At 44.4% G+C, this 27374-nt stretch overlaps 2 protein-coding genes across 2 annotated transcripts; both read left to right on the forward strand.

Moving 5' to 3' along the window:
- snrpb (small nuclear ribonucleoprotein polypeptides B and B1) lies at positions 1 to 3546 on the forward strand. Its single transcript, XM_064967577.1, has 7 exons — positions 1 to 138; positions 911 to 1062; positions 1288 to 1399; positions 1697 to 1849; positions 2445 to 2574; positions 2822 to 2947; positions 3311 to 3546. The coding sequence occupies exons 1-7, from the start codon at positions 136 to 138 to the stop codon at positions 3346 to 3348; spliced, it is 714 nt and encodes a 237-aa protein (XP_064823649.1). The 5' UTR covers positions 1 to 135; the 3' UTR covers positions 3349 to 3546.
- Positions 3547 to 7231: 3685 nt separating this feature from the next.
- Positions 7232 to 25252, forward strand: ddx27 (DEAD (Asp-Glu-Ala-Asp) box polypeptide 27). Its single transcript, XM_064967578.1, is given in 22 exon segments — positions 7232 to 7426; positions 7696 to 7845; positions 8081 to 8140; positions 8286 to 8360; positions 8362 to 8485; positions 8564 to 8607; positions 9549 to 9635; positions 9882 to 9987; positions 10339 to 10512; positions 10861 to 11011; positions 11965 to 12064; positions 12337 to 12478; positions 15934 to 16087; positions 16609 to 16690; positions 17411 to 17588; positions 19581 to 19687; positions 21272 to 21368; positions 21764 to 21855; positions 22537 to 22657; positions 24242 to 24338; positions 24443 to 24520; positions 24872 to 25252. Coding segments are annotated over 22 exon segments (2322 nt in total). The 5' UTR covers positions 7232 to 7339; the 3' UTR covers positions 24888 to 25252.
- The last annotated feature ends 2122 nt before the right edge of the window (positions 25253 to 27374 follow it).

Below are 27374 nucleotides of genomic sequence, written 5' to 3' on the forward strand. Positions count from 1 at the left end.
CGAGTGCATCGTCACTTCCTGTAACTCGCGGATAAAGACGGACCTGGCAGCACCTAGTTTGGGAGCTTCGCGGGTCAATTTTTTGAGTTTGTTTGGCGTGATCCGACTTACATCGGAGCCATCAGAACTGCAATCATGGTAAGGCTTTATTCTGGACTCAATTGAAGTATGATCTACATGTTTTATGATATATTTTAGTTTTTTTATTCGGTGGAAACTTTCTGTTCTCTGTCCCGGTGATGAACGTCAGTGCAACGTAGGCGTGTAGGCCTTTGTTTCACTCTTAGCTTATAAGACTACAATGGTTAACTAGCTACATTCGCCACTTGAAAGAAATTGCATACGGTATGTTCCTGTTATGTGTTTTTGTATACAGTACAGTTTTGACCAGCACGTCCATGCAAAACTAAACCCTGGCCGTAGTTGACCATGACCAGAACTTGTTTAGGTAACATAGCTAGCTAACGCTAGTTGGTTGGCTGCATGCTCATACCTGGCTTCATTCATGTTAGGCTCCAAGCCCGCCAATGTTATCAACGAAATTTCCACCTGACAAATTGCCTCTTATCGTGGCGAAAGTGCCGCTTGTCTGTCTGCTAGTCCCTTTTTTTGGGCTAGCTAGCGGTACTTGGCTAATATATTCAATCTAGAACCTACCTAGTTTTGTAGTTGCTACAATCAAGGCTCATTTTTTCTTCAGGTCTGAACATGATTTAAATTAAGACTGTATTAAATTCCATGACGGCAATGATTGCTAATCAGTGGTTAACTTGGATCAATTTGTTCTGTCAGTGAGGCTCATTTGAGCTGAATCTGAGGCTTTAACTAATTGAAGCAGGATTACTCTGAGGTTTGTCAATTCTTATAGTATTGCAAATTTCGCATGAATGTTTTATTCCTAATTTTACAGACGGTTGGAAAGAGTAGTAAGATGCTGCAACACATCGACTTCAGGATGCGGTGCATCCTGCAGGACGGTCGTATCTTCATCGGGACTTTCAAAGCCTTTGACAAACACATGAACCTCATCTTGTGTGACTGCGACGAGTTCAGAAAGATCAAGTAAGTAATGTTTTTTGTTAAGAACAATCAGTAATTGCTTTTGGATCTCTATCATTACATCTGCCGCTTTCAAACAGGGCAGGCTTAGAACGGCAGAAGTAACATTTGTGTGTACTATTGGATGAACAGTGACTTAAAATTAGTTTTGTTAAATCTGTATTCCTTTCCAGACTAAAAGACTAAAATATATTTTGATTTAACCCATACACTCCCCTTTCTTGACAGGCCCAAGAATTCTAAACAGCCTGAGCGTGAAGAGAAGAGGGTACTGGGCCTGGTGCTGCTCAGAGGAGAGAATCTGGTCTCCATGACAGTGGAAGGACCCCCTCCCAAAGATGTAAGCCATTCTGCACAACCTGTAGGTTTTCTGTAGTGTAAATGCTCAGTGTCTGTCATAATAAAGGCATTTTATCAGCCATTGGGGATTCCTACTCGATGGGTGGCTTACTTGGATCATTGTGAGGTTTACAAGTTACTTTGTTCTGTGGCAGTGATGATCATTTTAGCTGAATCTGATGCTGAAACCAATTGAAGCAGGATTACTCTGAGCCCAGAGCTGTTTAATCATCTGCGATTTAGCTGTACTCAACACACCTATGAATTTCTATCTGACTTAGTGTTGCCCCCCTTTCAGACTGGCATTGCCCGTGTGCCCCTGGCTGGTGTGGCAGGAGGCCCAGGAGTTGGCAGGGCAGCTGGCAGAGGCGTCCCTGCCGGAGCACCCATGCCTCAGGCACCTGCAGGCCTCGCTGGTCCGGTCAGAGGAGTAGGAGGCCCCTCGCAACAGGTAAGGCCAAGGTCTTGGGTCACAAATGTCCTCTTATCCCATCTGCATCTTGGTGAAAACTAAAGATGGATAATGGCTATATGGTGAATGATTACTGGGGATTAGCTTGCAGCTTTTCAGTTTTTGAAGTTCTAAACAGGTCAAACTTGGGTTATTTTTCAGGGGAGGCATTTCATTTGAGTTGAAGCTCATTTGACGTGGGATTTCCAAAGATTTTTCTGTAATTAAAATTCTTGGAAGCTTACTATGTTTTTGCTTTTGTTCAAACCTATAAAAATGTTGTTTTCGGGATAGAACACTGCTTGGCAAATTGAAAATTCCAAAACCAATATATTTAGCAGTATCGGTTTTGTTTGCTTAAATAAAGTCATAGTAAAGTACTATGAAATTATCAGGTGCTTTAAAACGACAATCTTCTCTCTGCTGCATCTGAGCGGAGATCATAATGTAGAGTTTTGTATAATTGCATGAGTTTGATTACACAAGTTCAGTATAAATCTTGTCTCCAGAGTTTTTGATATCGGAGTTGGGGCCTTGGAACTACGCAATTTGGTTTGTTAAATATGGTTCCTTGACCCCCCCCCCCCCCCCCAAGGTAATGACCCCACAGGGCAGGGGAACGGTCGCTGCAGCAGCAGCTGGTGCCACCCTCGCTGGTGCCCCCACACAGTACCCACCAGGCAGAGGAGGACCCCCTCCCATGGGCCGCGGTGCACCCCCTCCAGGTAAGGACTCAATCGCAACGGCTGCCTAGCTTCATTTGCAGTGGAAAGTAGACTTTTGTTCTGTTGCAGTGATGATTGATCACTAGAGCTGAACTTGATGCTGAAACATTAAATCAGCAGGATTACTCTGAGCCCAGAACATTCACTGAACTTTGCATGATCAACATTTGTATTTAGGGAGTGAGTATTTATGCTTACATTAATTTAATGACTAGGATTAACATAATGTATGCTTTGCCCACTATAGGTATGATGGGCCCTCCCCCAGGCATGAGGCCTCCCATGGGTCCTCCAATGGGAATGCTCCCTGGTCGTGGAGGTCCAATGGGCATGCCCCCTCCCGGCATGAGGCCACCACACCCAGGCATGAGAGGTGAGGGTTACTTTCTGGATTCTGAGTAAAGTTGATGTTTGTCTGCGTTTAGTCAGCTGAATTTGGTTATTTTTTTTCTTATTGGCAAAAGGTCAGTTTGGTTAAAAGACCAATTAGTGGCAAAAGATCAGAATTAAGGTGTGTAAACGCAGCCTTTGAGACATTGGTTCTGTTGCGGTGATGATTTTCATTAGAGCTGAACCTGATGCTGATGAAGCTCATTGAAGCAGGATTACTCTGAGCCCAGAACCATGAACTCAGACTGATTTTTCTCTCTTTGGAGACTTGATGTTAAAATAAATTAATCCTTCATTATTCAAGCCATGGCACTGTTTTAACTAATCCTGAATATTCTCTTTCCAGGCCCACTACCCCCAGGAATGCGTCCTTCCAGACCTTGAGTCTCCCCACTGGACTGTTGTCTTTTAAGTGTAATCCTACAAAATCCTTCTCTTTAGGCTCCTGTATAGTTTGAATTTTGTAACTTTGTTTTGATTTTTTTTAAATAAAGTGTCATGGACTATTTGTTTTAAAATGTTGGCCTCTGACTTGCTATGCAGATTAAAGTGAATATTGATGCCGTGTTTGGCTGAAGCGCATACGCGTTGCGGGTGATTTGTTGAACAGACTAGGGTCTTAATAAATTATCTGAAGAGAGCCTGTCCTCACATTTATCAATCCACCATGCTCTCAATGATTAAGATGGCCAGGTCTCTAATTTCTTTGTGTTGATGGATCAGACTCTAGGGCCAGTTTCCTGAATCTGATCCACCAAGTGGCATGATGGACTGCTGTTCACAGCTAGGGAGGGGTAAAGGCAGTATTGTCATTTTAACTGGCTATTGTCTGACAGATCTTTCACCAATTACTTGGGTGGAAAATGCCCTTGGTCTTAAAGTATGAGCATGTTTTTGAAAATGCAACCATAAACACATTCACCTGTGAACTAGTTTTTCCTGAGAAGTATTGTATTGGTTGAGCACTTTCATGATCACAGTGGTTCCCTACCACCAACTGGAAGGTTCATCTGCCCCGTGTACCCCCATGGTTGCATTTTAACATTAAGCTTATGGTCTAATGTACCCACCTGTGGATAGGCCTTGTACCCCCTGGTTGGGAGTCATTGGATACTTGGTATTACCAAACAATTATATTGGGGGCACTGAAGCCACCATGTCTCAATCTTAACACTAACCATTTAATATTTTGGAATGTAGAGAAATGTATGTCTACATTTATTTTAGATACAATGCATACTTGTTGAGCTAAGCATACAAATACTTTAAACTGCCCTTAGTGTATAGTTATCACGAGTGCTCATGTCCCCAAAAAATACTGATGCATGTAATTTTATCCATAACGGTTTAATTGAATTACTTTTGATTTCTAGAGGACTGACCCTACTGGGGTGTGCCAATATTACTGACCAGTGGCTTCAAAGCCTCAGTGACCAGTAGATGGCATTAACAATCCAAAGGTCTCAAGTATTCAGACCCCTTGACTTTCTCCATTTTATTGCTTTATAAAATGTGTCAATCTGCACACAATACCCCATTATTACAACAGGTTTAGACATTTCTGCAAACATTAAAAATAAATGGAAATATCACATTTACATACTGTATCTGTCAAGTTTGGTCAGCTACTTAAGGGTTTTCAAATAGTTACTATTTTCTGCATTATAATAGTGAAGACAAACTACGGAATAATGTAGGAACCAAAAAGTGTTAAATCGAAATATATTTTATATTGTAGATTCTTCAATGTAGACACCCTTTGCATTGATGACCGCTTCACACATTCTTGGCATTCTCTTAACCATCTTCACCTGGAATGCTTTTCCAACAGCCTTGAAGGAGTTACCCCATATGCTGAGCTCTTGTTAGCTGCTTTTCACTCTGCGGTCAAACTCATCTCAATTGGTTTGAGATCGGGGGCTTGTGGAGGCCAGATCATCTAATGCAGCACTCAATCACTCTCCTTGGTCAAATAGCCCTTACTCAGCCTGGAGGTGTGTTGGGTCATTGTCCTGTTGAAAAACATTCTAAGTCAGACACCAGTAAAGCACCATCACACCTCCCAGGCTTGTACGTGGGAACCACACATGTAGAGATAATTTGTTCAGTTACTGTGCATCTCACAAAGACACAGCAGCTGGAACCAAAAATCTCAAATTCGGACTCATCAGACCAATGGGCAGATGTCCATTGCTCATGTTTCTTTGCCCAAGCGAGTCGCATCTTCTTATTGGTGTCCTTTAGTAGTGGTTTCTTTGCAGCAATTTGACCATGAAGACCTGATTCACAGAGTCTCTGAGCAGTTGATGTTGAGATTTGTCTGTTACTTAAACTCTGAAGCATTTATTTGGGCTGAAATTTCTGAGGCTGGTAATTATAATTAATTTATCCTCTGCAGCAGAGGTAACTCTCAGATGTAACTCTTGGCCTTCCTTTCTTGTGGTGGTCCTCATGAGAGCCAGTTTCATCATTGGCGCTTGATGGTTTTTGCGACTGCACTTAAAGTTTCAAAGTTCTTGACATTTTCCAGATTGACTGACCTTTCTGGACTATCATTTCTCTTTGCTTATTTGAGCTGTTCTTGCCATAATATGGACTTGGTCTTCTGTATACCAACCCTACCTCGTCGCAACAAACGCATTAAGAAGGAAAGAAAGTGAACTTTTAACAAGGCACAACTGTTAATTGAAATGGAAAGCTGTCATCAAGGTAAAGGGTGGCTACTTTGAAAAATAGAAAATATTTTTAACAGTTTAACACTTTTTTGGTTACTACAGGATTCCATATGTGGTATTTTATGGTGTTGATGTCTTCCCTATTATTCTACAATGTAGAAAATAGCAAAAATTATGAAAAAACATTGAATGAGTAGGTATCCAAACATTTACTCAGTACTTTGTTGAAGCAACTTGTTAGCCATTACAACCTTGAGTCTTCTTGGGTATGACACTACAAGCTTGGCACACATGTCTTTGGGTAGTTTCTCCCATTCTTTTCTCCAAATCCTCTCAAGCTCCGCCAGGTTGGATGGGGAGTTTTGCTGCACAGCTATTTTCAGGTCTCTCCAGAGATATTCAATCGGGTTCAAGTCCGGGCTCTGGCTGCGCCACTCAAGGACATTGAGACTTGTCCTGAAGCCACTCGTGCGATGTCTTGACTGTGTATTTTTGGTTGTTGTCTTGTTAATAGGTACATATTTGCCCTAGTCCCAGTCCCTGCCGCTGAAAAACACCCCCACAGCATGCCACTGCCACCACTATGCTTCACCATGAGGATGGTGCCAGGTTTGCTCCAGATGTGACGATTGACTTTCAAGCCAAAGAGTTCAATCTTGGTACCATCAAACCAGAGAATCTTGTTTCTCATGGTCTGAGAGTCCTTTAAGTACCGTTTGGCAAACTCCAAGCAGGCTGTCATGTGCCTTTTACTGAGGTGTGGCTTCTGTCTGGCCACTATCATAAAGGCCTGATTGGGGGAGTGCTGCTGAAATGGTTGTCTTTCTGGAAGGTTCTCCCATCTCCACAGAGGAACTCTGAGTTCTGTCAGAGTGACCATCGGGCTCTTGGTCACCACACTAGCCAAGGCCCTTGTACCCCAATTGCTCAGTTTGGCCGGGCGGCCAGCTCTAGGAAGAGTCTTGGTGGTTACCTGTTACCCTTCCCCAGAACTGTGCCTCGACACAATCCTGTCTCTGAGCTCTACGGACAATTCCTTCGGCTTCATTGGTTGTTTATTTTGCTCTGACATTCACTGTCAACTGTGGGACCTTATAAAGTCAGGTGTGTGCCAAGTCAATTGAGTTTACTACAGATGGACTCCAATCAAGTTGTGGACACATCTCAAGGATGATCAATGGAAACACAGGATGCGCTTGAGCTCAATTTTGAGTTTCATAGCAAAGGGTCTGAATACTTACGTAAATAAGGTATTTCTGTTTTTTATGTTAACACATTTGCAAAAATGTCTAAAAAACAGTTTTCGCTTTGTCATTATGGGGTATTGTGTGTAGATTTATTAGGAAAATAATTAATTTAATCCATTTTAGAATAATGCTGTAATGTAACAACATGTGGGAAAAGTAACGGGGTCTGAATACTTTACGAATGCACGGAATATCATTGGTTTATATATATCTTTGCATAACACCCGCACCTATCATTACCGCAGATGTAGTGTTCGCCCCGATACCGTAGAGGGCGCTAAACATGTCACGCCCGATAAGGTAACCGGATGTAGATGACCGTACACTTCCTATTTTGGTACGTACACGTGTTGGAACAGGCATCGATTCAACTGGTTAACACCAGCTATCTAGCATTGGGTAGCCGAATCACTGTTTTCTTTGGAAATCAAGCTAGTTAACACGAACGGAACCATGCTATCAGATTTGGACCTGGTCGGGACAATTCAGGACCATGACGATGTGCCCGAGGAGCCTGATTCAGAGTCTGACGACGAAGATGTAAGTTTGGAAACAAGCGTGCCAGACAGTCAGTTATACTGATTAAAGTGGCTAGCTAGCTGGGTATCTCACGTTAGTAACCCGAGTGGTAGTTTTGCTATTGCATTTGGGCAATCATTCACGAGCTAGTTAATTTCTTCCAGGACAGAAGTGTCACTGCATAAGAAAAATAAATTAGACCCTGATTAACTTTCTGGTGTGTTTCTCTTGAAAGTTAGTGTGTTACAATACCAGACATTGTGTTTCATCCCTCCACTCTGTGCTAAAAGGAACAGCCAATAGTACTCAACAAGAAGAAGAAAGCGTTGAAGGGCCATGGTGCTGGGGACTTCAGCGCTGACTTTGAGTTTGGAGAGAGGGATGGACTCTACAGCGAGGACTGGGCTATGGCAGATGTGATGGCACAGCTGAAGAAGAGGGTAGGTTGCCAGTCTAAGAGTATGCAATTTGGCAAAGCCTGGTTACCAGTCTTGTGCTTCAGCCAGCTCCTTTGTTATTTTTTTGTAGCAAACAGAACTGTCAAATTAGTTGGCTTAAGCGGAGACAGGCTGACATCCAGGCGACTTGCTGATTCAACTCAAAAAGACTGAACTACTGTTACCGAGTCTGCGCCAAATCATACAACACTGAACTAAATGTGTTCTTGTGCTGCAGAAAGCCCCCACCACCTTGGATGAAAAGATTGAGAAAGTACGCAAGAAGCGCAAAACAGAGGTAAGATATCCTGTAGTTTGAAAAGGTAAATGATCATAGTTGTTGTACTATGGAACCTGCAGACAAGACACATTACATTTCCTATGATGACTGCCTCAGTGTTTGTCTATAAGGGCACGTTCCCTTTCCTTCAATGTCAATATAGGAGAAGGCAAAGACGACAGAAAAACCAGAGATTCCCTCAGAGGAATCTAATGATGATGATGAGGAGGAGGAGGAAAGAAGAAGAAGATGAGAAACCTGATATAGCCGAAGATGGGGCTGAGGTATCCAATGACGAAGACCAGAGTGGTGATGATGGGGAGGAGTTTACATCAGGGGATGAAGAGATTCTCACCAAAGCAGGTGGGTAGAGCTTGGAGCATTGTTTTACTTTCAAGTATTGACACTCAGTAACTTTTAAACTTGGTTTTACTCTCACAGATACGGTGAGGGACAAAGGCAGAAAGAAGACAAAGGCAGAAGAGGTGAGCGTTGAACAGGTGGCTTGTAAGAAATACTTTTGAGTTTCCCACATTTATACTGTAGAGGGATTAACCATGGGACTGTTTCTATTGCTAGGACCCTGATTAACCATGGGACTGTTTCTATTGCTAGGACCCTGATTAACCATGGGACTGTTTCTATTGCTAGGACCCTGATTAACCGTGGGACTGTTTCTATTGCTAGGACCCTGATTAACCGTGGGACTGTTTCTGTTGCTAGGACCCTGATTAACCGTGGGACTGTTTCTATTGCTAGGACCCTGATTAACCGTGGGACTGTTTCTATTGCTAGGACCCTGATTAACCGTGGGACTGTTTCTATTGCTAGGACCCTGATTAACCGTGGGACTGTTTCTATTGCTAGGACCCTGATTAACCGTGGGACTGTTTCTATTGCTAGGACCCTGATTAACCGTGGGACTGTTTCTATTGCTAGGACCCTGATTAACCGTGGGACTGTTTCTATTGCTAGGACCCTGATTAACCGTGGGACTGTTTCTATTGCTAGGACCCTGATTAACCGTGGGACTGTTTCTATTGCTAGGACCCTGATTAACCGTGGGACTGTTTCTATTGCTAGGACCCTGATTAACCGTGGGACTGTTTCTATTGCTAGGACCCTGATTGACCGTGGGACTGTTTCTATTGCTAGGACCCTGATTGACCGTGGGACTGTTTCTATTGCTAGGACCCTGATTAACCGTGGGACTGTTTCTATTGCTAGGACCCTGATTAACCGTGGGACTGTTTCTATTGCTAGGACCCTGATTAACCGTGGGACTGTTTCTATTGCTAGGACCCTGATTAACCGTGGGACTGTTTCTATTGCTAGGACCCTGATTAACCGTGGGACTGTTTCTATTGCTAGGACCCTGCTATTGTTGCTATAATAGCCATATGTTTTACTCATTCTCTACCTACAGCCTCAAGAGGCCTTCTTTGAAGACGCCTCAAACTATGACGACAAACTCATGTTTCCCGACATGAACCTCTCCAGGCCTATTCTTAAGGTGGGTCACGTTCACTTGGAAATCTGTTAGAAAATGAAATTATACCAAGGTTTGCTTTGGGTGTGTTCACCCAAAGCAGAGCAGTAGTCCTGCATGTGTTTGACTCAGACTATAGTTGAATCAAAAAACAAATATAGCACTCTGTAATGAAAGTTTCAGCTAAATGTCAGTTGAATGTGTAATTTATGACTGTGTTGGCCAGAAATTGAGAAGTCAGACAAGTTATTTCACAATGTGTGTCCTCAGGCTATCACTGCTATGGGCTTCAAGCAGCCCACTCCCATCCAGAAGGCCTGTGTACCTGTGGGGCTTCTGGGCAAAGACATCTGTGCCTGCGCTGCTACCGGCACTGGTAAAGGAGACATGACAGGACACACACTCACTCACACACAGATAGGCACACACGCAGTGCAAGTGCCCATAACATCATCAGATCTTTACTGCATTAACCACAGTAGTTACAACGTGTGTGTTATTTTATGTTAATAGATTGCCATGTTTTGGCACAGAGTTGCAGCACTCAAGTTTGCTCCCTGCAAGCGCTCACACACACCATATTTACAATGGTATTGTGAAAAAGTCCATCTGTTAAACCTTCCTCTCCCTCCTGCACACACGCCCTTCTTTCTCCTTCCTTTTCTCTCTCCTCTCCTTCCTCTCTTTCTTCGGCTCTCCTTCCTCCTCTTCCTCCCTCTTCTTCTAGGTAAGACGGCAGCGTTCATGCTCCCTGTGCTGGAGCGTCTCATCTACAAGCCCAAACAGACCGCAGTGACCCGTGTGCTAGTCCTGGTGCCCACGCGTGAGCTGGGCATCCAGGTGCATGCCGTGGCCCGCCAGCTGGCCCAGTTCACAAGCATCACCACCTGCCTGGCCGTGGGTGAGTGAGAGAACCGGACCACTTGATCCAAAATGGCCGAGTTTAGAGCCATATGGCCGACGTCTGTGATCTCGTCTCTGGTAGTATGAAGCTGCTTGGCAACAGTTGTGCAGCTGCCATCCTATTCTGCTCCCAGACAATAGTAGTTGGCTGTTCGGTGGTAATTCATCGTGGATTCGTTTAATATACTTTTCGGTTTACTCCATGGCGTTAATCAACTGGAGATTTTGTCATACATAAGTTGTGAATGCAAATATTTAGTTGCATGGAATATAACCAATGAATGTATTGAATTAAAGACAAAGGGTCAGGAATCATGGTGTCTTTTTCTGTGTGGATGCCTTGTAGGGGGTCTGGACCTCAAATCCCAGGAGGTGGCATTGCGGATGGGCCCTGACGTCCTGATCGCAACGCCAGGTCGACTGATTGACCACCTGCACAACACGCCCTCTTTTGAGCTCAGCCAGATTGAGATCCTCATCCTGGACGAGGCTGACCGGTAAGAAGGTTCTAGGCTGATCCATCCATAGGAATGAATGAGACGCAGTTTTCATTTGTTGGTCTAGTTAATGCATTCGGAAAGTATTCAAACCCCTTGACTTCTTCCACATTTTTTTTACATTACATCCTTATTCTAAAATGGATGAAATTGTTTTTCCCCTCGTCTATCTATACACAATACCCATAATGACAAAGCAAAAGCAGGTTTTTTGAAATAAAATTTAAAAAACTAATTATCATATTTATGTTAGTATTTTGCCTCTTTACTCAGCAACTTTGGCAACGATTACAGCCTTGAGTCTTCTTGGGTATGTCGCTAGAAGCTTCGAACACCTGTATTTGGCGAGTTTCTCCCATTCTTTTCTGCAGATCCTCTCCAGCTCTGTCAGTTTGGATGGGGAGCTCAATTTTGTGTCTCATACCAAAGGGTCTGAATATTTATGTAAATAAGATATTTTTTTTATTTAAATTTGAAAACATTTCTAAATCTGTTTTCACCTTGTCATTATGGTATTGTGTGTAGTTTTAAGCAACATAAAAAAAATCAATTTTAGAATAAGGCTGTTATGTAATAAAATGCGTAACAAGGGGTCTGAATACTTTCCGAATGTACTATGGCCAAACCCCATACGTCTGGACCATCTCACCACAGATACAGTATTGAGAAGGCCTATCATTTACAGGCTGTATACATTTTCAACATAGGATAGTTATCATTTTTTTTTTACACAACAATTCAGGGTCGTATTCATCAGTAGGCACCAAATGGACGAAAACAAACTAAAACGGGAAGTGACCTGGACTTGTCTGATAAAGTCATTTTCGTTTTTGGTTGCAAAACTTTTAAAAATGTTTTCCGTTGTGTGCCCTAATGAATACGGCCCAGATTGCACAGATTTTCCCTTGTATATTGTCATTTCAGTGCATCATAAATGTTTCCTTAAATTACAGGATGCTGGACGAGTACTTTGAGGAGCAGATGAAGGAGATCATCAGGATGTGTGCCTACCAGAGACAGACCATGCTCTTTTCTGCCACAATGAGCGAAGAGGTGAGGACACAACCTGATTCCTTTATTATCCCATTGGTCATCAAACATAGGTCTAGGATAGATGCAGGCTGTGTTCCCAGCTCCGCTCTTACCCACCCGATTCCACTTGTCATCATCTTGATGATTGGCTGATAAATTGAGTCATGTGTTAGTGTTGACACACACTGCTTATTATTCCATTCTCATCACTATGGCTTCGTTTTCCATTCCTTTTCTGTGCCGTTTATTGAAATAGTGTTCACTCACTCACACTCTCTTTTTCTCCTCTCCAGGTGAAAGACTTGGCGTCGGTCTCTCTGAAGCAGCCGGTTCGTATCTTTGTGAACAGTAACACAGACGTGGCGCCCTACCTCAGACAGGAGTTTGTCAGGATCCGACCAGCCAGGGAAGGAGACAGGGAGGCTATTGTGGCCGGTGAGTGGTCTGGACCACTATCACAGTCCATTTGTTCTGTATATTGTAAAGTATAGTACGACATGTGGCGGAACGCTCACTGGGAGGTATAGTACGACATGTAGCGGAACGCTCACTGGGAGGTACAGTACGACATGTAGCGGAACGCTCACTGGGAGGTACAGTACGACATGTAGCGGAACGCTCACTGGGAGGTATAGTACGACATGTAGCGGAACGCTCACTGGGAGGTACAGTACGACATGTAGCGGAACGCTCACTGTGAAGTATAGTACGACATGTAGCGGAACGCTCACTGGGAGGTACAGTACGACATGTAGCGGAACGCTCACTGTGAAGTATAGTACGACATGTAGCGGAACGCTCACTGGGAGGTACAGTACGACATGTAGCGGAACGCTCACTGTGAAGTATAGTACGACATGTAGCGGAACGCTCACTGGGAGGTACAGTACGACATGTAGCGGAACGCTCACTGGGAGGTACAGTACGACATGTAGCGGAACGCTCACTGGGAGGTACAGTACGACATGTAGCGGAACGCTCACTGGGAGGTACAGTACGACATGTAGCGGAACGCTCACTGGGAGGTACAGTACGACATGTAGCGGAACGCTCACTGTGAGGTACAGTACGACATGTAGCGGAACGCTCACTGTGAGGTACAGTACGACATGTAGCGGAACGCTCACTGGGAGGTAGAGTACGACATGTAGCGGAACGCTCACTGTGAAGTATAGTACGACATGTAGCGGAACGCTCACTGTGAAGTATAGTACGACATGTAGCGGAATGCTCACTGGGAGGTAGAGTACGACATGTAGCGGAACGCTCACTGTGAGGTAGAGTACGGCATGTAGCGGAACGCTCACTGTGAAGTACAGTACGACATGTAGCGGAACGCTCACTGTGAGGTACAGTACGACATGTAGCGGAACGCTCACTGTGAAGTATAGTACGACATGTAGCGGAACGCTCACTGTGAAGTATAGTACGACATGTAGCGGAACGCTCACTGTGAAGTATAGTACGACATGTAGCGGAACGCTCACTGGGAGGTAGAGTACGACATGTAGCGGAACGCTCACTGGGAGGTAGAGTACGACATGTAGCGGAACGCTCACTGTGAAGTACAGTACGACATGTAGCGGAACGTCACTGGGAGGTACAGACGACATGTAGCGGAACGCTCACTGTGAGGTACAGTACGACATGTAGCGGAACGCTCACTGTGAGGTATAGTACGACATGTAGCGGAACGCTCACTGTGAGGTATAGTACGACATGTAGCGGAACGCTCACTGTGAAGTACAGTACGACATGTAGCGGAACGCTCACTGTGAGGTATAGGCGACGTAGCGGAACGCTCACATGTAGCGGAACGCTCACTGTGAGGTACAGTACGACATGTAGCGGAACGCTCACTGGGAGGTAGAGTACGACATACGACTGTGAGGTACAGTACACATGTAGCGGAACGCTCACTGGAGGTACAGTACGACATGTAGCGGAACGCTCACTGGGAGGTACAGTACGACATGTAACGGAACGCTCACTGGGAGGTACAGTACGACATGTAGCGGAACGCTCACTGGGAGGTACAGTACGACATGTAGCGGAACGCTCACTGTGAGGTATAGTACGACATGTAGCGGAACGCTCACTGGGAGGTACAGTACGACATGTAGCGGAACGCTCACTGTGAGGTATAGTACGACATGTAGCGGAACGCTCACTGTGAGGTAGAGTACGACATGTAGCGGAACGCTCACTGTGAGGTAGAGTACGACATGTAGCGGAACGCTCACTGTGAGGTACAGTACGACATGTAGCGGAACGCTCACTGTGAGGTAGAGTACGACATGTAGCGGAACGCTCACTGTGAGGTACAGTATGACATGTAGCGGAACGCTCACTGTGAGGTACAGTATGACATGTAGCGGAACGCTCACTGGGAGGTACAGTACGACATGTAGCGGAACGCTCACTGTGAGGTATAGTACGACATGTAGCGGAACGCTCACTGGGAGGTACAGTACGACATGTAGCGGAACGCTCACTGTGAGGTATAGTACGACATGTAGCGGAACGCTCACTGTGAGGTAGAGTACGACATGTAGCGGAACGCTCACTGTGAGGTAGAGTACGACATGTACTGTGAGCGGAATGTAGCGCTCACTGTGAGGTACAGTACGACATGTAGCGGAACGCTCACTGTGAGGTAGAGTACGACATGTAGCGGAACGCTCACTGTGAGGTACAGTATGACATGTAGCGGAACGCTCACTGTGAGGTACAGTACGACATGTAGCGGAACGCTCACTGGGAGGTACAGTACGACATGTCACTGGGAGGTAGAGTACGACATGTAGCGGAACGCTCACTGTGAAGTACAGTACGACATGTAGCGGAACGCTCACTGTGAAGTATAGTACGACATGTAGCGGAACGCTCACTGGGAGGTATAGTACGACATGTAACGGAACGCTCACTGGGAGGTAGAGTACGACATGTAGCGGAACGCTCACTGGGAGGTATAGTACGACATGTAACGGAACGCTCACTGGGAGGTACAGTACGACATGTAGCGGAACGCTCACTGGGAGGTACAGTACGACATGTAGCGGAACGCTCACTGTGAGGTAGAGTACGACATGTAGCGGAACGCTCACTGTGAGGTACAGTACGACATGTAGCGGAACGCTCACTGTGAGGTACAGTACGACATGTAGCGGAACGCTCACTGTGAGGTAGAGTACGACATGTAGCGGAACGCTCACTGTGAGGTACAGTACGACATGTAGCGGAACGCTCACTGTGAGGTACAGTACGACATGTAGCGGAACGCTCACTGTGAAGTACAGTACGACATGTAGCGGAACGCTCACTGGGAGGTACAGTACGACATGTAGCGGAACGCTCACTGTGAAGTACAGTACGACATGTAGGTACAGGAATGTAGCGGAACGCTCACTGTGAGGTACAGTACGACATGTAGCGGAACGCTCACTGTGAAGTACAGTACGACATGTAGCGGAACGCTCACTGTGAGGTATAGTACGACATGTAGCGGAACGCTCACTGTGAGGTATAGTATGACATGTAGCGGAACGCTCACTGGGAGGTATAGTACGACATGTAGCGGAACGCTCACTGTGAAGTATAGTACGACATGTAGCGGAACGCTCACTGTGAAGTACAGTACGACATGTAGCGGAACGCTCACTGTGAGGTACAGTACGACATGTAGCGGAACGCTCACTGTACAAGTATCACTGTACGACATGTAGCGGAACGCTCACTGTGAAGTATAGTACGACATGTAGCGGAACGCTCACTGTGAAGTACAGTACGACATGTAGCGGAACGCTCACTGTGAAGTATAGTGCTTTTCGATTTCTCTTCCAACCTGGTGAATAACTGTGTGTGTGTTGTCTCCTGGGTCTGTGTCTCAGCTCTGCTGACACGGACCTTCCAGGACCACGTGATGCTGTTCACCCAGACCAAGAAGCAAGCCCACCGGATGCACATCCTCCTGGGCCTGATGGGGCTGAAGGTGGGAGAGCTGCATGGGAACCTGTCCCAGACCCAGAGACTGGAGAGCCTCAGGTACCTAGACTCTTAAAAAAAGAAAAGGTTGTCTAACAGAGCCCAGCTGTACGGTGCCGACCCGGTTACACTTCCACACCATAGTTGCTGGAACGGTGCTAAACAGGACAATGTGAAAGGGAACTATCTGAGCCAGCACAGTAGGATTTGGGTCGGCCCTACAGTGTGAATCAGACTTATTTAAAGTAGTAACAGGTATAGTGTATACCCAGCCATCACCATGCCCTGACACATCTTCAGACAAAGTTGAGTATGCAAGTACCCTGTGACCCACAATACAGTAGCTGGATTGATCTGTTCATAAGACCAGAGATGAGCAGTATGAAGATGACAGTATTGAATTGAGATGCATTAAATTTCCAAACCAGGTTTATGTAACATGGATTAAATATTGTATTGTGTTTCCATCATAGTAAATTGTTTCTTGTGTATCCATCATAGTAAATAGTTTCTTGCGTATCCATCATAGTAAATTGTTTCTTGCGTATCCATCATAGTAAATAGTTTGTATCTCATAATAGGCGGTTCAAAGATGAACAGATTGACATCCTTGTGGCCACAGATGTTGCGGCTAGAGGTCTGGATATCGATGGAGTCAAGACGGTAAGGGCTCTCTGTAAAGTGTTTATGTGCTAGGAAATTATGTTTCTAAGAAAAATGCCTTACAAGAACACTTGACATTATTGCTTTCATCACTCATTAGTTTGTTTTTGTCACAGATTAGTTGGAAATATCACGATTTCACAAGTGTGCACTTCTTACGAAGTTCAGAAGAGGAGGGGACATTTAGCCCAAAGACTTGCAGAAACTTTCAGAAAGGAGGGTGGAGCTACCGCCCTGCAGAGAGGGGAGGTGGGGGGTGGAGCTACCGCCCTGCAGAGAGGGGAGGTGGGGGGTGGAGCTGCCCTGCAGAGAGGGGAGGTGGGGGTGGAGCTACCGCCCTGCAGAGAGGGGAGGTGGGGGGTGGAGCTACCGCCCTGCAGAGAGGGGAGGTGGGGGGTGGAGCTACCGCCCTGCAGAGAGGGGAGGTGGGGGGTGGAGCTACCGCCCTGCAGAGAAGGGGGGTGGGGGGTGGGGGTGGAGCTACCGCCCTGCAGAGAGGGGGGGGGTGGAGCTACCACCGTGCTTCCGCCATTTTTTTCTAGAGTCTTTTCTCCTCCCTGAACTCAATCGATTAGCCGGCAAAAGACTAGTAGTTAGTTTATATCAAAACTGGCCTTCACTGTAGAAATGAACCCATTCTCCTCAGCTGGTCACCATGTCGAAGAAGCCATTTTCTTATTATTGAGATGCACCCGCTAACGTCTTCGTTCTCCTCCCCAGGTGATTAACTTCACCATGCCCAACACAGTGAAGCACTACGTTCACAGGGTGGGTCGCACGGCCCGTGCCGGCAAGGTCGGTCGCTCTGTGTCCCTGGTGGGCGAGACTGAGAGGAAGATGCTAAAGGACATCGTCAGGAAGGCCAAGACCCCCGTGAAGGCCCGCGTCCTGCCACAAGGTAAGAGCTCAATACCACGACCCTGTTGAAATACTGCAGAAATACATCCTTTCTTCCTCCTGTTTGGCTCGGTGTTAGCCAGGATATCACCCCCTTACTTTTACCAATCCAACCAATTCATATCACCAATTACTTCAAGGAAGGATTCATTTCTAAAATATTCAAAAGTCGATTTCTATCTCAATTGGTATCATCTGGGTAAATGAAGAAATAAAATGTCATATCTTTGGTGTGCTTACCACTCATTGGACATACTGTGTGTTGTTCATTTCAAGGAAGAGTCTAGTCCACCAAAATTATACATTTGAATGTTAAATTATTTTATTAAATTTCAAGGCCACTAGGTAAATGGTGTTAGGTTCTGAACAAACTGAGTAAAAACTAAAACGGACAACTAGAAATAAGCTCAAACCAAGTTTATTCACCCACTGGGTCGAACAGCTGCAAAGTCAAGGCATGATTACACAAGCACATATATTTATAACCTTCTGATAGGTGTGGTCAACTCCTTACACATCTAGACAACCAATACATCTGTTTCTAGGCATGAATTGAATTGGTTTCTCTCACTGGTGTACTCATAGCCCTGCCTGTTACATTCCACGCCCATGAAGGTTTTAGTATGTGTGAGAGAGTACTGCAGCAGGAGAGGCATTGTGGTGGGCCTCTCAGGCCCCTCTCTGAAAAGGTTTCTTCTCACTTCATCTATTGATTTGACTTCGAGACGCATTCGTCACTCCTCCTTCAGAGGTGATGTTATTTGTCACATGCGCCGAATACAAGAGGTGTAGACCTGACTGTAAAATGCTTACTTAAAAGCTCTTAACCAACAATGCAGCAAGTAAGCAAGTAGCAGCAGTGCAATGGGGGGGGGGGGGGGTCAATGTAAATATTCCGGGTGGCCATTTGATGAATTGTAAGCCTGGGGGTAGATGCTGTTGAGAAGCCTTTTAGACCTAGACTTGGCGCTCCGGTACCGCTTGCCTTGCGGTAGCAGAGCGAACAGTCTATGACTTGGATGACTGGAGTCATTGACAATTTTTTGGGGCCTTCCTCTGACACCGCCTAGTATATAGGTCCTGGATGGCAGGAAGCTTGGTCCCAGTGATGTACTGGGCTGTTCGCACTTCCCTCTGTAGCGCCTTGTGGTCAGATGCTGAGCAGTTGCCTACCCAGGTGGGGATGCAACCAGTCAGGATGCTTCTTGATGGTGCAGCTGTAGAACCTTTTGGGGATCTGAGGACCCATGCCAAATCTTTTCCGCCTCCTGAGGGGGAAAGGTGTTGTTGTTCACGACTGTCTTGGTGTGTTTGGACCATAATAGTTTGTTGTTGATGTGGACACCAATGAACATGAAACTCTCCCGCTCCTCCTGTCGATGAGAATGGGGGCGTGTTTGGCCCACCTTTTCCTGTAGTCCACAATCCTCTATTTTGTCTTGCGCACATTGAGGGAGAGGTTGTTGTCCTGACACCACACTGCCAGTTCTCTGATCTCCTGCCTATAGGCTGTCTCATTGTCGTCGGTGATCAGGCCTACAACTTTCCTCTCCTCCAGAGGTGATTCTGATGTTTCCTCTCCTCCAGAGGTGATTCTGATGTTTCCTCTCCTCCAGAGGTGATTCTGATGTTTTCTCTCCTCCAGAGGTGATTCTGATGTTTTCTCTCCTCCAGAGGTGATTCTGATGTTTTCTCACCTCCAGAGGTGATTCTGATGTTTTCTCTCCTCCAGAGGTGATTCTGATGTTTTCTCTCCTCCAGAGGTGATTCTGATGTTTTCTCACCTCCAGAGGTGATTCTGATGTTTTCTCTCCTCCAGAGGTGATTCTGATGTTTTCTCACCTCCAGAGGTGATTCTGATGTTTTCTCTCCTCCAGAGGTGATTCTGATGTTTCCTCACCTCCAGAGGTGATTCTGATGTTTTCTCTCCTCCAGAGGTGATTCTGATGTTTTCTCTCCTCCAGAGGTGATTCTGATGTTTTCTCTCCTCCAGAGGTGATTCTGAAGTTCAGAGACCTGATTGAGAAGCTGGAGAAGGACGTGTACGCCGTGATGCGTCTGGAGAGAGAGGAGAGGGCCATGTCTCACTCGGAGGCTCAGGTAAAAAGCTGCATATTGTGTGTGTACTAGTGTATTCCTATGCACGTGTGTGTGTGTGCTCGTGTATTCCTATGCTCATGTGTGTGTGTGTGTGTGTGTGCTCGTGTATTCCTATGCTCATGTGTGTATGTGTGGGTGCTAGTGTATTCCTATGCTCATGTGTGTATGTGTGGGTGCTAGTGTATTCCTATGCTCATGTGTGTATGTGTGGGTGCTAGTGTATTCCTATGCTTATGTGTGGGTGCTAGTGTATTCCTATGCTTATGTGTGGGTGCTAGTGTATTCCTATGCTCATGTGTGGGTGCTAGTGTATTCCTATGCTCATGTGTGGGTGCTAGTGTATTCCTATGCTCATGTGTGTATGTTTGGGTGCTAGTGTATTCCTATGCTCATGTGTGTATGTTTGGGTGCTAGTGTATTCCTATGCTCATGTGTGTATGTGTGGGTGCTAGTGTATTCCTATGCTCATGTGTGTATGTGTGGGTGCTAGTGTATTCCTATGCTCATGTGTGTATGTGTGGGTGCTAGTGTATTCCTATGCTCATGTGTGGGTGCTAGTGTATTCCTATGCTCATGTGTGTATGTGTGGGTGCTAGTGTATTCCTATGCTCATGTGTGTATGTGTGGGTGCTAGTGTATTCCTATGCTTATGTGTGGGTGCTAGTGTATTCCTATGCTCATGTGTGTATGTGTGGGTGCTAGTGTATTCCTATGCTCATGTGTGTATGTGTGGGTGCTAGTGTATTCCTATGCTCATGTGTGGGTGCTAGTGTATTCCTATGCTCATGTGTGTATGTGTGGGTGCTAGTGTATTCCTATGCTTATGTGTGGGTGCTAGTGTATTCCTATGCTCATGTGTGGGTGCTAGTGTATTCCTATGCTCATGTGTGTATGTTTGGGTGCTAGTGTATTCCTATGCTCATGTGTGTATGTGTGGGTGCTAGTGTATTCCTATGCTCATGTGTGTATGTGTGGGTGCTAGTGTATTCCTATGCTCATGTGTGGGTGCTAGTGTATTCCTATGCTCATGTGTGGGTGCTAGTGTATTCCTATGCTCATGTGTGTATGTGTGGGTGCTAGTGTATTCCTATGCTCATGTGTGTATGTGTGGGTGCTAGTGTATTCCTATGCTTATGTGTGGGTGCTAGTGTATTCCTATGCTCATGTGTGGGTGCTAGTGTATTCCTATGCTCATGTGTGTATGTTTGGGTGCTAGTGTATTCCTATGCTCATGTGTGTATGTTTGGGTGCTAGTGTATTCCTATGCTCATGTGTGTATGTGTGGGTGCTAGTGTATTCCTATGCTCATGTGTGTATGTGTGGGTGCTAGTGTATTCCTATGCTCATGTGTGTATGTGTGGGTGCTAGTGTATTCCTATGCTCATGTGTGTATGTGTGGGTGCTAGTGTATTCCTATGCTCATGTGTGGGTGCTAGTGTATTCCTATGCTCATGTGTGTATGTGTGGGTGCTAGTGTATTCCTATGCTCATGTGTGTATGTGTGGGTGCTAGTGTATTCCTATGCTCATGTGCGTATGTGTGGGTGCTAGTGTATTCCTATGCTCATGTGCGCGTGTCATTCAGATCAGTGTGGCACAGAAGCGGCTGACACAGAACGCAGACGAGACGGATCCCCAGAGGATGTGGTTCCAAACGCACGACGAGCGCAAAAAAGACCGCAGTGAGTACCACAGACCAACACACATTACAGGCCTGCCAACCTCCGTACTACGTTCCTCACTACTGGCATCTTCCTATCCCAGCATGCCCTTAGATGTGAAACTACATAAAGTGCATTACCATGGACATATCTTCTCACTGCAACCAATGCACATGAACTCAACTACAGCTCAACTAAAACAGGCCCTTGCCTAAGACCCAGCTAGGGTCAGAACTTTGTATGTAAATTAAAATGAGCCTTTTGGGGCCAACTGTCTGTTAGCTGATGTAATTGTTTTCATTGATCTGCTTGTGAGCACATTGTAAAGGTGGGCATATGACCCCTAAAAGCACAGGGACAATTCAGCCCCATCTGCATCATTCATGATTTAACCCTTTCACCCTTGTCTCTGCCAGTGACCAAAGCGCTGGCTGACTTTGACTTGGCCCTGAGAGGAAAAAAGAAGAGAGAGAAGTTCATCAAGGAGGGGAAAAAGAAAGAGTTATCAGTATGTGTGCTCCTTTTCTGGTAGACTACGACTGATTTTGTTTTCCTTGAGCTTCTGTCTTTTCTCTGTGCACTGAAAAACAACGTTAACAGAATTCACCATGTAGGGTGTTTCCACTCAGGAATCTGGATGTGGTCATTTTCATATTTTATAGCATCAAAACCATTACATTTGACAAATCTGCTATGTATGACCTCTTTTCACTAAATATTATATTGAACTAGTTATAAACCCATGAGGCATGCTGTAAGTCCGACTCAGGCTAGCTTCTTCTTCTGCAATCATTCTTTGTAGTTCTCCGGGTCTACATCTGTCCATTATAATCTGAGCTTTATAACTTTGACCATACATTTAAAACTAGTGAGATCTTTTCTTCCCTAGTTTTCACTACTGAAATTAAATGAACTATGGTGACATTTGTGTTGTGAATGACCACATATCCCTATCATGTCTATGTAACTTGAAATACATGGTCATATACATGTTAAATATACAGGATATCTTGTATCAGGATTGAGGTACATTTTGTGGAATAGGAAATTCAGTTAACTTCCTGAATTTCTATGATTTGACCCCAACCCTGTTGCGTACACACATTATTCATCATATTTTGTTGTCAAGTGCTATTCTGGTTAGCTATGTATCTTTCCAGTCACTGTTTTCTCTCTGTGTTCTTCACAGTCTGAGGATAGAGCAGAGTTTGAGGTCCTCAAGTCCCAGATGTACGCTGAGCGAGCAGCCAAGAGGGACCGGAAACCCAAACGAGCCAGAGCCATGCCAGAGGACGAGCCTGTCCAGAAAGGTGGGACTCATATTCTATAAAGAACTGGGCACATATTCACAAAAAGTGCTGATCAGATTAGATCAGAATGAATTGGATCATAATGAATAATGTTACATGAACAGGGGGTGGGGGGCCTGATCCTAGATCAGCACTCCGACTCTGAGACACTTTATGAATGCAGGCCCTGGTCTTTCATTTTCTATGCTCCCAAGTGGCTGGTAAGACTTCCACGGCCACCACTATCATCCTGATGTGGACATGAACCAGAAGAAGCACTTTAGTGTTTCATATCTGATTGCAGTGTGCAGGCTCACCTCTTCCTGTTTTATCCAGCAGTGAACAAAATGCAATTGTTCATATTTTTTGTGTGTGAAGCAGTTTATTTTTTTTTTTTTGCTGCATGCGTTGGAACCCTTGTTTCAGGTTCTGTGTGCTTTCTTAAGATGTATAAAACAGTTTACAAGGTGCCCCTCCTTACAACTGTTAGGTCAATTCACCTCTGTTCTCCAGCCCCATACTACCCTGCTGGCTGCATAAATGCTGGGTCCTACAACATAACGAAATACTGGGTCCTACAACATAACTAAATGCAGGGTCCTACAGCATAACTAAATGCAGGGTCCTACAACATAACTAAATACTGGGTCCTACAACATAACTAAATACTGGGTCCTACAACATAACTAAATACTGGGTCCTACAACATAACTAAATACTGGGTCCTACAACATAACTAAATACTGGGTCCTGCAACATAACTAAATACTGGGTCCTACAACATAACGAAATACTGGGTCCTACAACATAACGAAATACTGGGTCCTACAACATAACAAAATACTGGGTCCTACAACATAACTAAATACTGGGTCCTGCAACATAACGAAATACTGGGTCCTGCAACATAACGAAATACTGGGTCCTGCAAATGCATCCTACAACATAACTAAATACTGGGTCCTGCAACATAACGAAATACTGGGTCCTGCAACATAACTAAATACTGGGTCCTGCAACATAACTAAATACTGGGTCCTGCAACATAACTAAATACTGGGTCCTGCAACATAACTAAATACTGGGTCCTGCAACATAACTAAATACTGGGTCCTGCAACATAAAAATACTGGGTCCTGCAACATAACGAAATACTGGGTCCTGCAACATAACGAAATACTGGGTCCTGCAACATAACGAAATACTGGGTCCTGCAACATAACGAAATACTGGGTCCTGCAACATAACGAAATACTGGGTCCTGCAACATAACGAAATACTGGGTCCTGCAACATAACGAAATACTGGGTCCTGCAACATAACGAAATACTGGGTCCTGCAACATAACTGAAATACTGGGTCCTGCAACATAACGAAATACTGGGTCCTACCACATAACTAAATACTGGGTCCTGCAACATAACGAAATACTGGGTCCTGCAACATAACGAAATACTGGGTCCTGCAACATAACGAAATGCAGGGTCCTACCACATAACTAAATGCAGGGTCCTACCACATAACGAAATACTGGGTCCTACAACATAACGAAATGAAGGGTCCTACCACATAACTCATGGATTGTCTGTATGTCTTTGCGTTTAGGTGCGAAACAGAAAGCTGGTAAACCAGCCAAGAAGTCTGTATTTGACAAAGAACTTACAAACACCAGTAAGAAAGCACTCAAGCAGTACAGAGCTGGGTAAGTGTCTTTCCTAAATGTAGTTAATACCTGTAACTGCATTGAAACGTTGACAACCACACAGGAAATCTGTCTGTATGTAATGTCTTTTATTTCACCCTCAGACCCTCCTTTGAGGATAAGAAGAGGCTTGGAATTCCAACGAACAAGAAAGGAGGCGGTGGCTTCAAGTCCAAGGCCAAGTAAGTGATGTCATATTTAGTGGATTCCTCTTCAAAGTAGTCTGGTGGATATTGCACTAACCATACAATGGCTCATGTTTATCCATGCTTTTCTGTCGTTTTTTTGCAGTGACACTTAATTTTGAAATATTACCAGTGGTATGATAAGTACAACCGTGACCCGTCATTATGACCAATGAATGTTCCCAGCTTTTGGGTTTCCGGGGAGGGGCAGGTGTTTGAGCCACTGTTCAAATGACCATAACAGCTGCTCCAATGCCATCTCCATGTGTACTGTGCCATAGAAATGTAATTCATTAATTATTTTTCTATGCACTTTAATAATGTTTTGATACGCTGGTTCTGTTTCAGGTTTAGGAGAAAGTAAGAGCTGCCTTGATGGGAAAATGACAAGATATTCAATTTGGATGGATGGATTCACCTCCAGTGTGTCTTTTGTTTTAAGTGTCTGTCTTCCTAAATCAGTGCTTTCCCACTTTTCAGTGGGGACATAATGGAAATAGACTGGAAAGGTTTTGGCTGAAATCATTTCATTAGCCTCAGATTGCACTCTGCGTCCTCTCTTAGTTTTTATATGTCAGACCAACACACACGCAAACAAACATACAGGTTGCAGTGTGTAACCATACCGTGGTTTTATGTAACCTGTTGTGGCTTCACTTAAAAATATGTAATGCTGAGAAACACCATATTCTTCTAAAGATAATAAAAGTTGAATATGTATTATTCTGAGCGATGGGTTTTTCATGAGTCTCGAATGGCCATCATCGTCCTTGCAGTAGGGAAATCCATGTAGGGATTATGTTTGTTTTTGTTGAAATAGTGTGTCAATAAAGATACAAAATGGTGATGCATGGCCTGTTTTCACAAGACCACGAGTTAGCCCACTATAAATCCTCATCCCCAGGCTCAATTGCTACAACAGAGAAGTCTGAAGTTTACATACACCTTAGCCAAAAACAATTAAACTCAGTTTTTCACAATTACTGACATTTAATTACAGTAAAAATTCCCTGTCTTAGGTCAGTTGGATCACCACTTTATTTTAAGAATGTGTAATGTCAGAATAATAGAGAAAATGATTTCAGCTTTTATTTCTTTTATCACATTCCCAGTGGGTCAGAAGTTGACATACACTCAATTAGTATTTGGCAGCATTGTCTTTAAATTGTTTAACGTGGGTTAAACGTTTTGGGTAGCCTACCACAAGCTTCCCACAATAAGTTGGGTGAATTTTGGCCCATTCCTCCTGACAGCTGGTGTAACTGAGTCAGGCTTGTAGGCCTCCTTGCTCGCACACGCTTTTTCAGGTCTGCCCACAAATTTTAAATAGAATTGAGGTCAGGGCTTTGTGATGGCCACTCAATACCTTGACTTTGTTGTCCTTAAGCCATTTTGCCACAACTTTGGGTCATTGTCCATTTGGAAGACCCATTTGGGACAAAGCTTTAATGTCTTGAGATGTTGCTTCAATATATCCACACAATTTTCCCTCTCATAATGCCATCTATTTTGTGAAGTGCACCAGTTCCTCCTGCAGCAAAGCACCCCCACAACATGATGCTGCCACCCCCGTGCTTCACGGTTGGGATGGTGACCTTTGGTTTGAAAGCCTCCCCCTTTTTCCTCCAAACATAACAATGGTCATTATGGCCAAACAGTTCTATTTTTGTTTCCTCAGACCAGAGGACATTTCTCCAAAAAGTACGATCTTTGTCCCCATGTGCAGTTGCAAACCATAGTCTGTCTTTTTTACGGAGGTTTTGGAGCAGTGGCTTCTTCCTTGCTGAGCGGCCTTTCAGGTTATGTCGATATAGGACTCGTTTTACTATGGATAAAGATATTTTTGTACCTGTTTCCTCCAGCATCTTCAAGGTCCTTTGCTGTTCTGGGATTTATTTGCACTTTTTGCACCAAAGTACGTTCATCTCTAGGAGACGGAACGCGTTTCCTTCCAGAGCGGTATGACGGCTGCGTGGTCCCATGGTGTTTATACTTGCGTACTATTGTTTGTACAGATGAACGTGGTACCTTCAGGCGTTTGGAAATTGCTCCCAAGGATGAACCAGACGTGTGTAGGTCTACATTTTTTTATCTGATGTCTTGGCTGATTTCTTTTGATTTGCCCATGATGTCAAGCAAAGAGGCACTGAGTTTGAAGGTAGACCTTGAAATACATCCACAGGTACACCTCCAATTCACTCAAATGATGTCAGTTAGCCTATCAGAATCTTCTAAAGCCATGACATTGTCTGGAATTTTCCAAGCTGTTTAAAGGCACAGTCAACTTAGTGTATGTAAACTTCTGACCCACTGGAATTGCGATACACTGAATTAAATGTGAAATAATCTGTAAACAATTTTTAGATGATAAATGACTTGTGTCATGCACAAAGTAGATGTCCTAACTGAATTGCCAAAACTAGTTTGTTAACAAGATACTTGTGGGGTGGTTGAAAAATGAGTTTTAATGACTGCAACCTAAGTGTATGTAAACTTCCGACTGCAACTGTACATAGGCAGTGCAGCGGTATCTTAAGTTCCAAAGTGTTTATGATTAGCCATACTGACAAAAAAGTGCACCTTTGTGTTGCTCAATATACACTACCTGTCAAAAGTTTTAGAACACCTACTCATTCAGTCGCTAGCTACTCCATTGCAGTGGTGGAAAAAGTACCCAATTGTTGTACATGGGAGTAAAGGTATCTTAATAGAAAATGACTCTAGTAAAAGTGAGTCACCCAGTAAAATTCTACTTGAGTATAAGTATTTGGTTTTAAATATACTTAAGTATCAAAAGTAAATGTAATTTGCTAAAATATACTTAAGTAATTTCAATCCTTTTATATAATGC

The sequence above is a fragment of the Oncorhynchus masou genome, chromosome 6 (assembly GCF_036934945.1).
Source record: "Oncorhynchus masou masou isolate Uvic2021 chromosome 6, UVic_Omas_1.1, whole genome shotgun sequence".
Lineage (NCBI taxonomy): Eukaryota > Metazoa > Chordata > Actinopteri > Salmoniformes > Salmonidae > Oncorhynchus > Oncorhynchus masou.

What these genes read in the sequence shown, in the direction of transcription:
- snrpb (XM_064967577.1), top strand. An exon ending in GACGAGTTCAGAAAGATCAA is followed by an intron (nt 1,063 to 1,287) that starts GTAAGTAATGTT and finishes CTTTCTTGACAG; the next exon opens with GCCCAAGAATTCTAAACAGC. An exon ending in CCGCGGTGCACCCCCTCCAG is followed by an intron (nt 2,575 to 2,821) that starts GTAAGGACTCAA and finishes TGCCCACTATAG; the next exon opens with GTATGATGGGCCCTCCCCCA.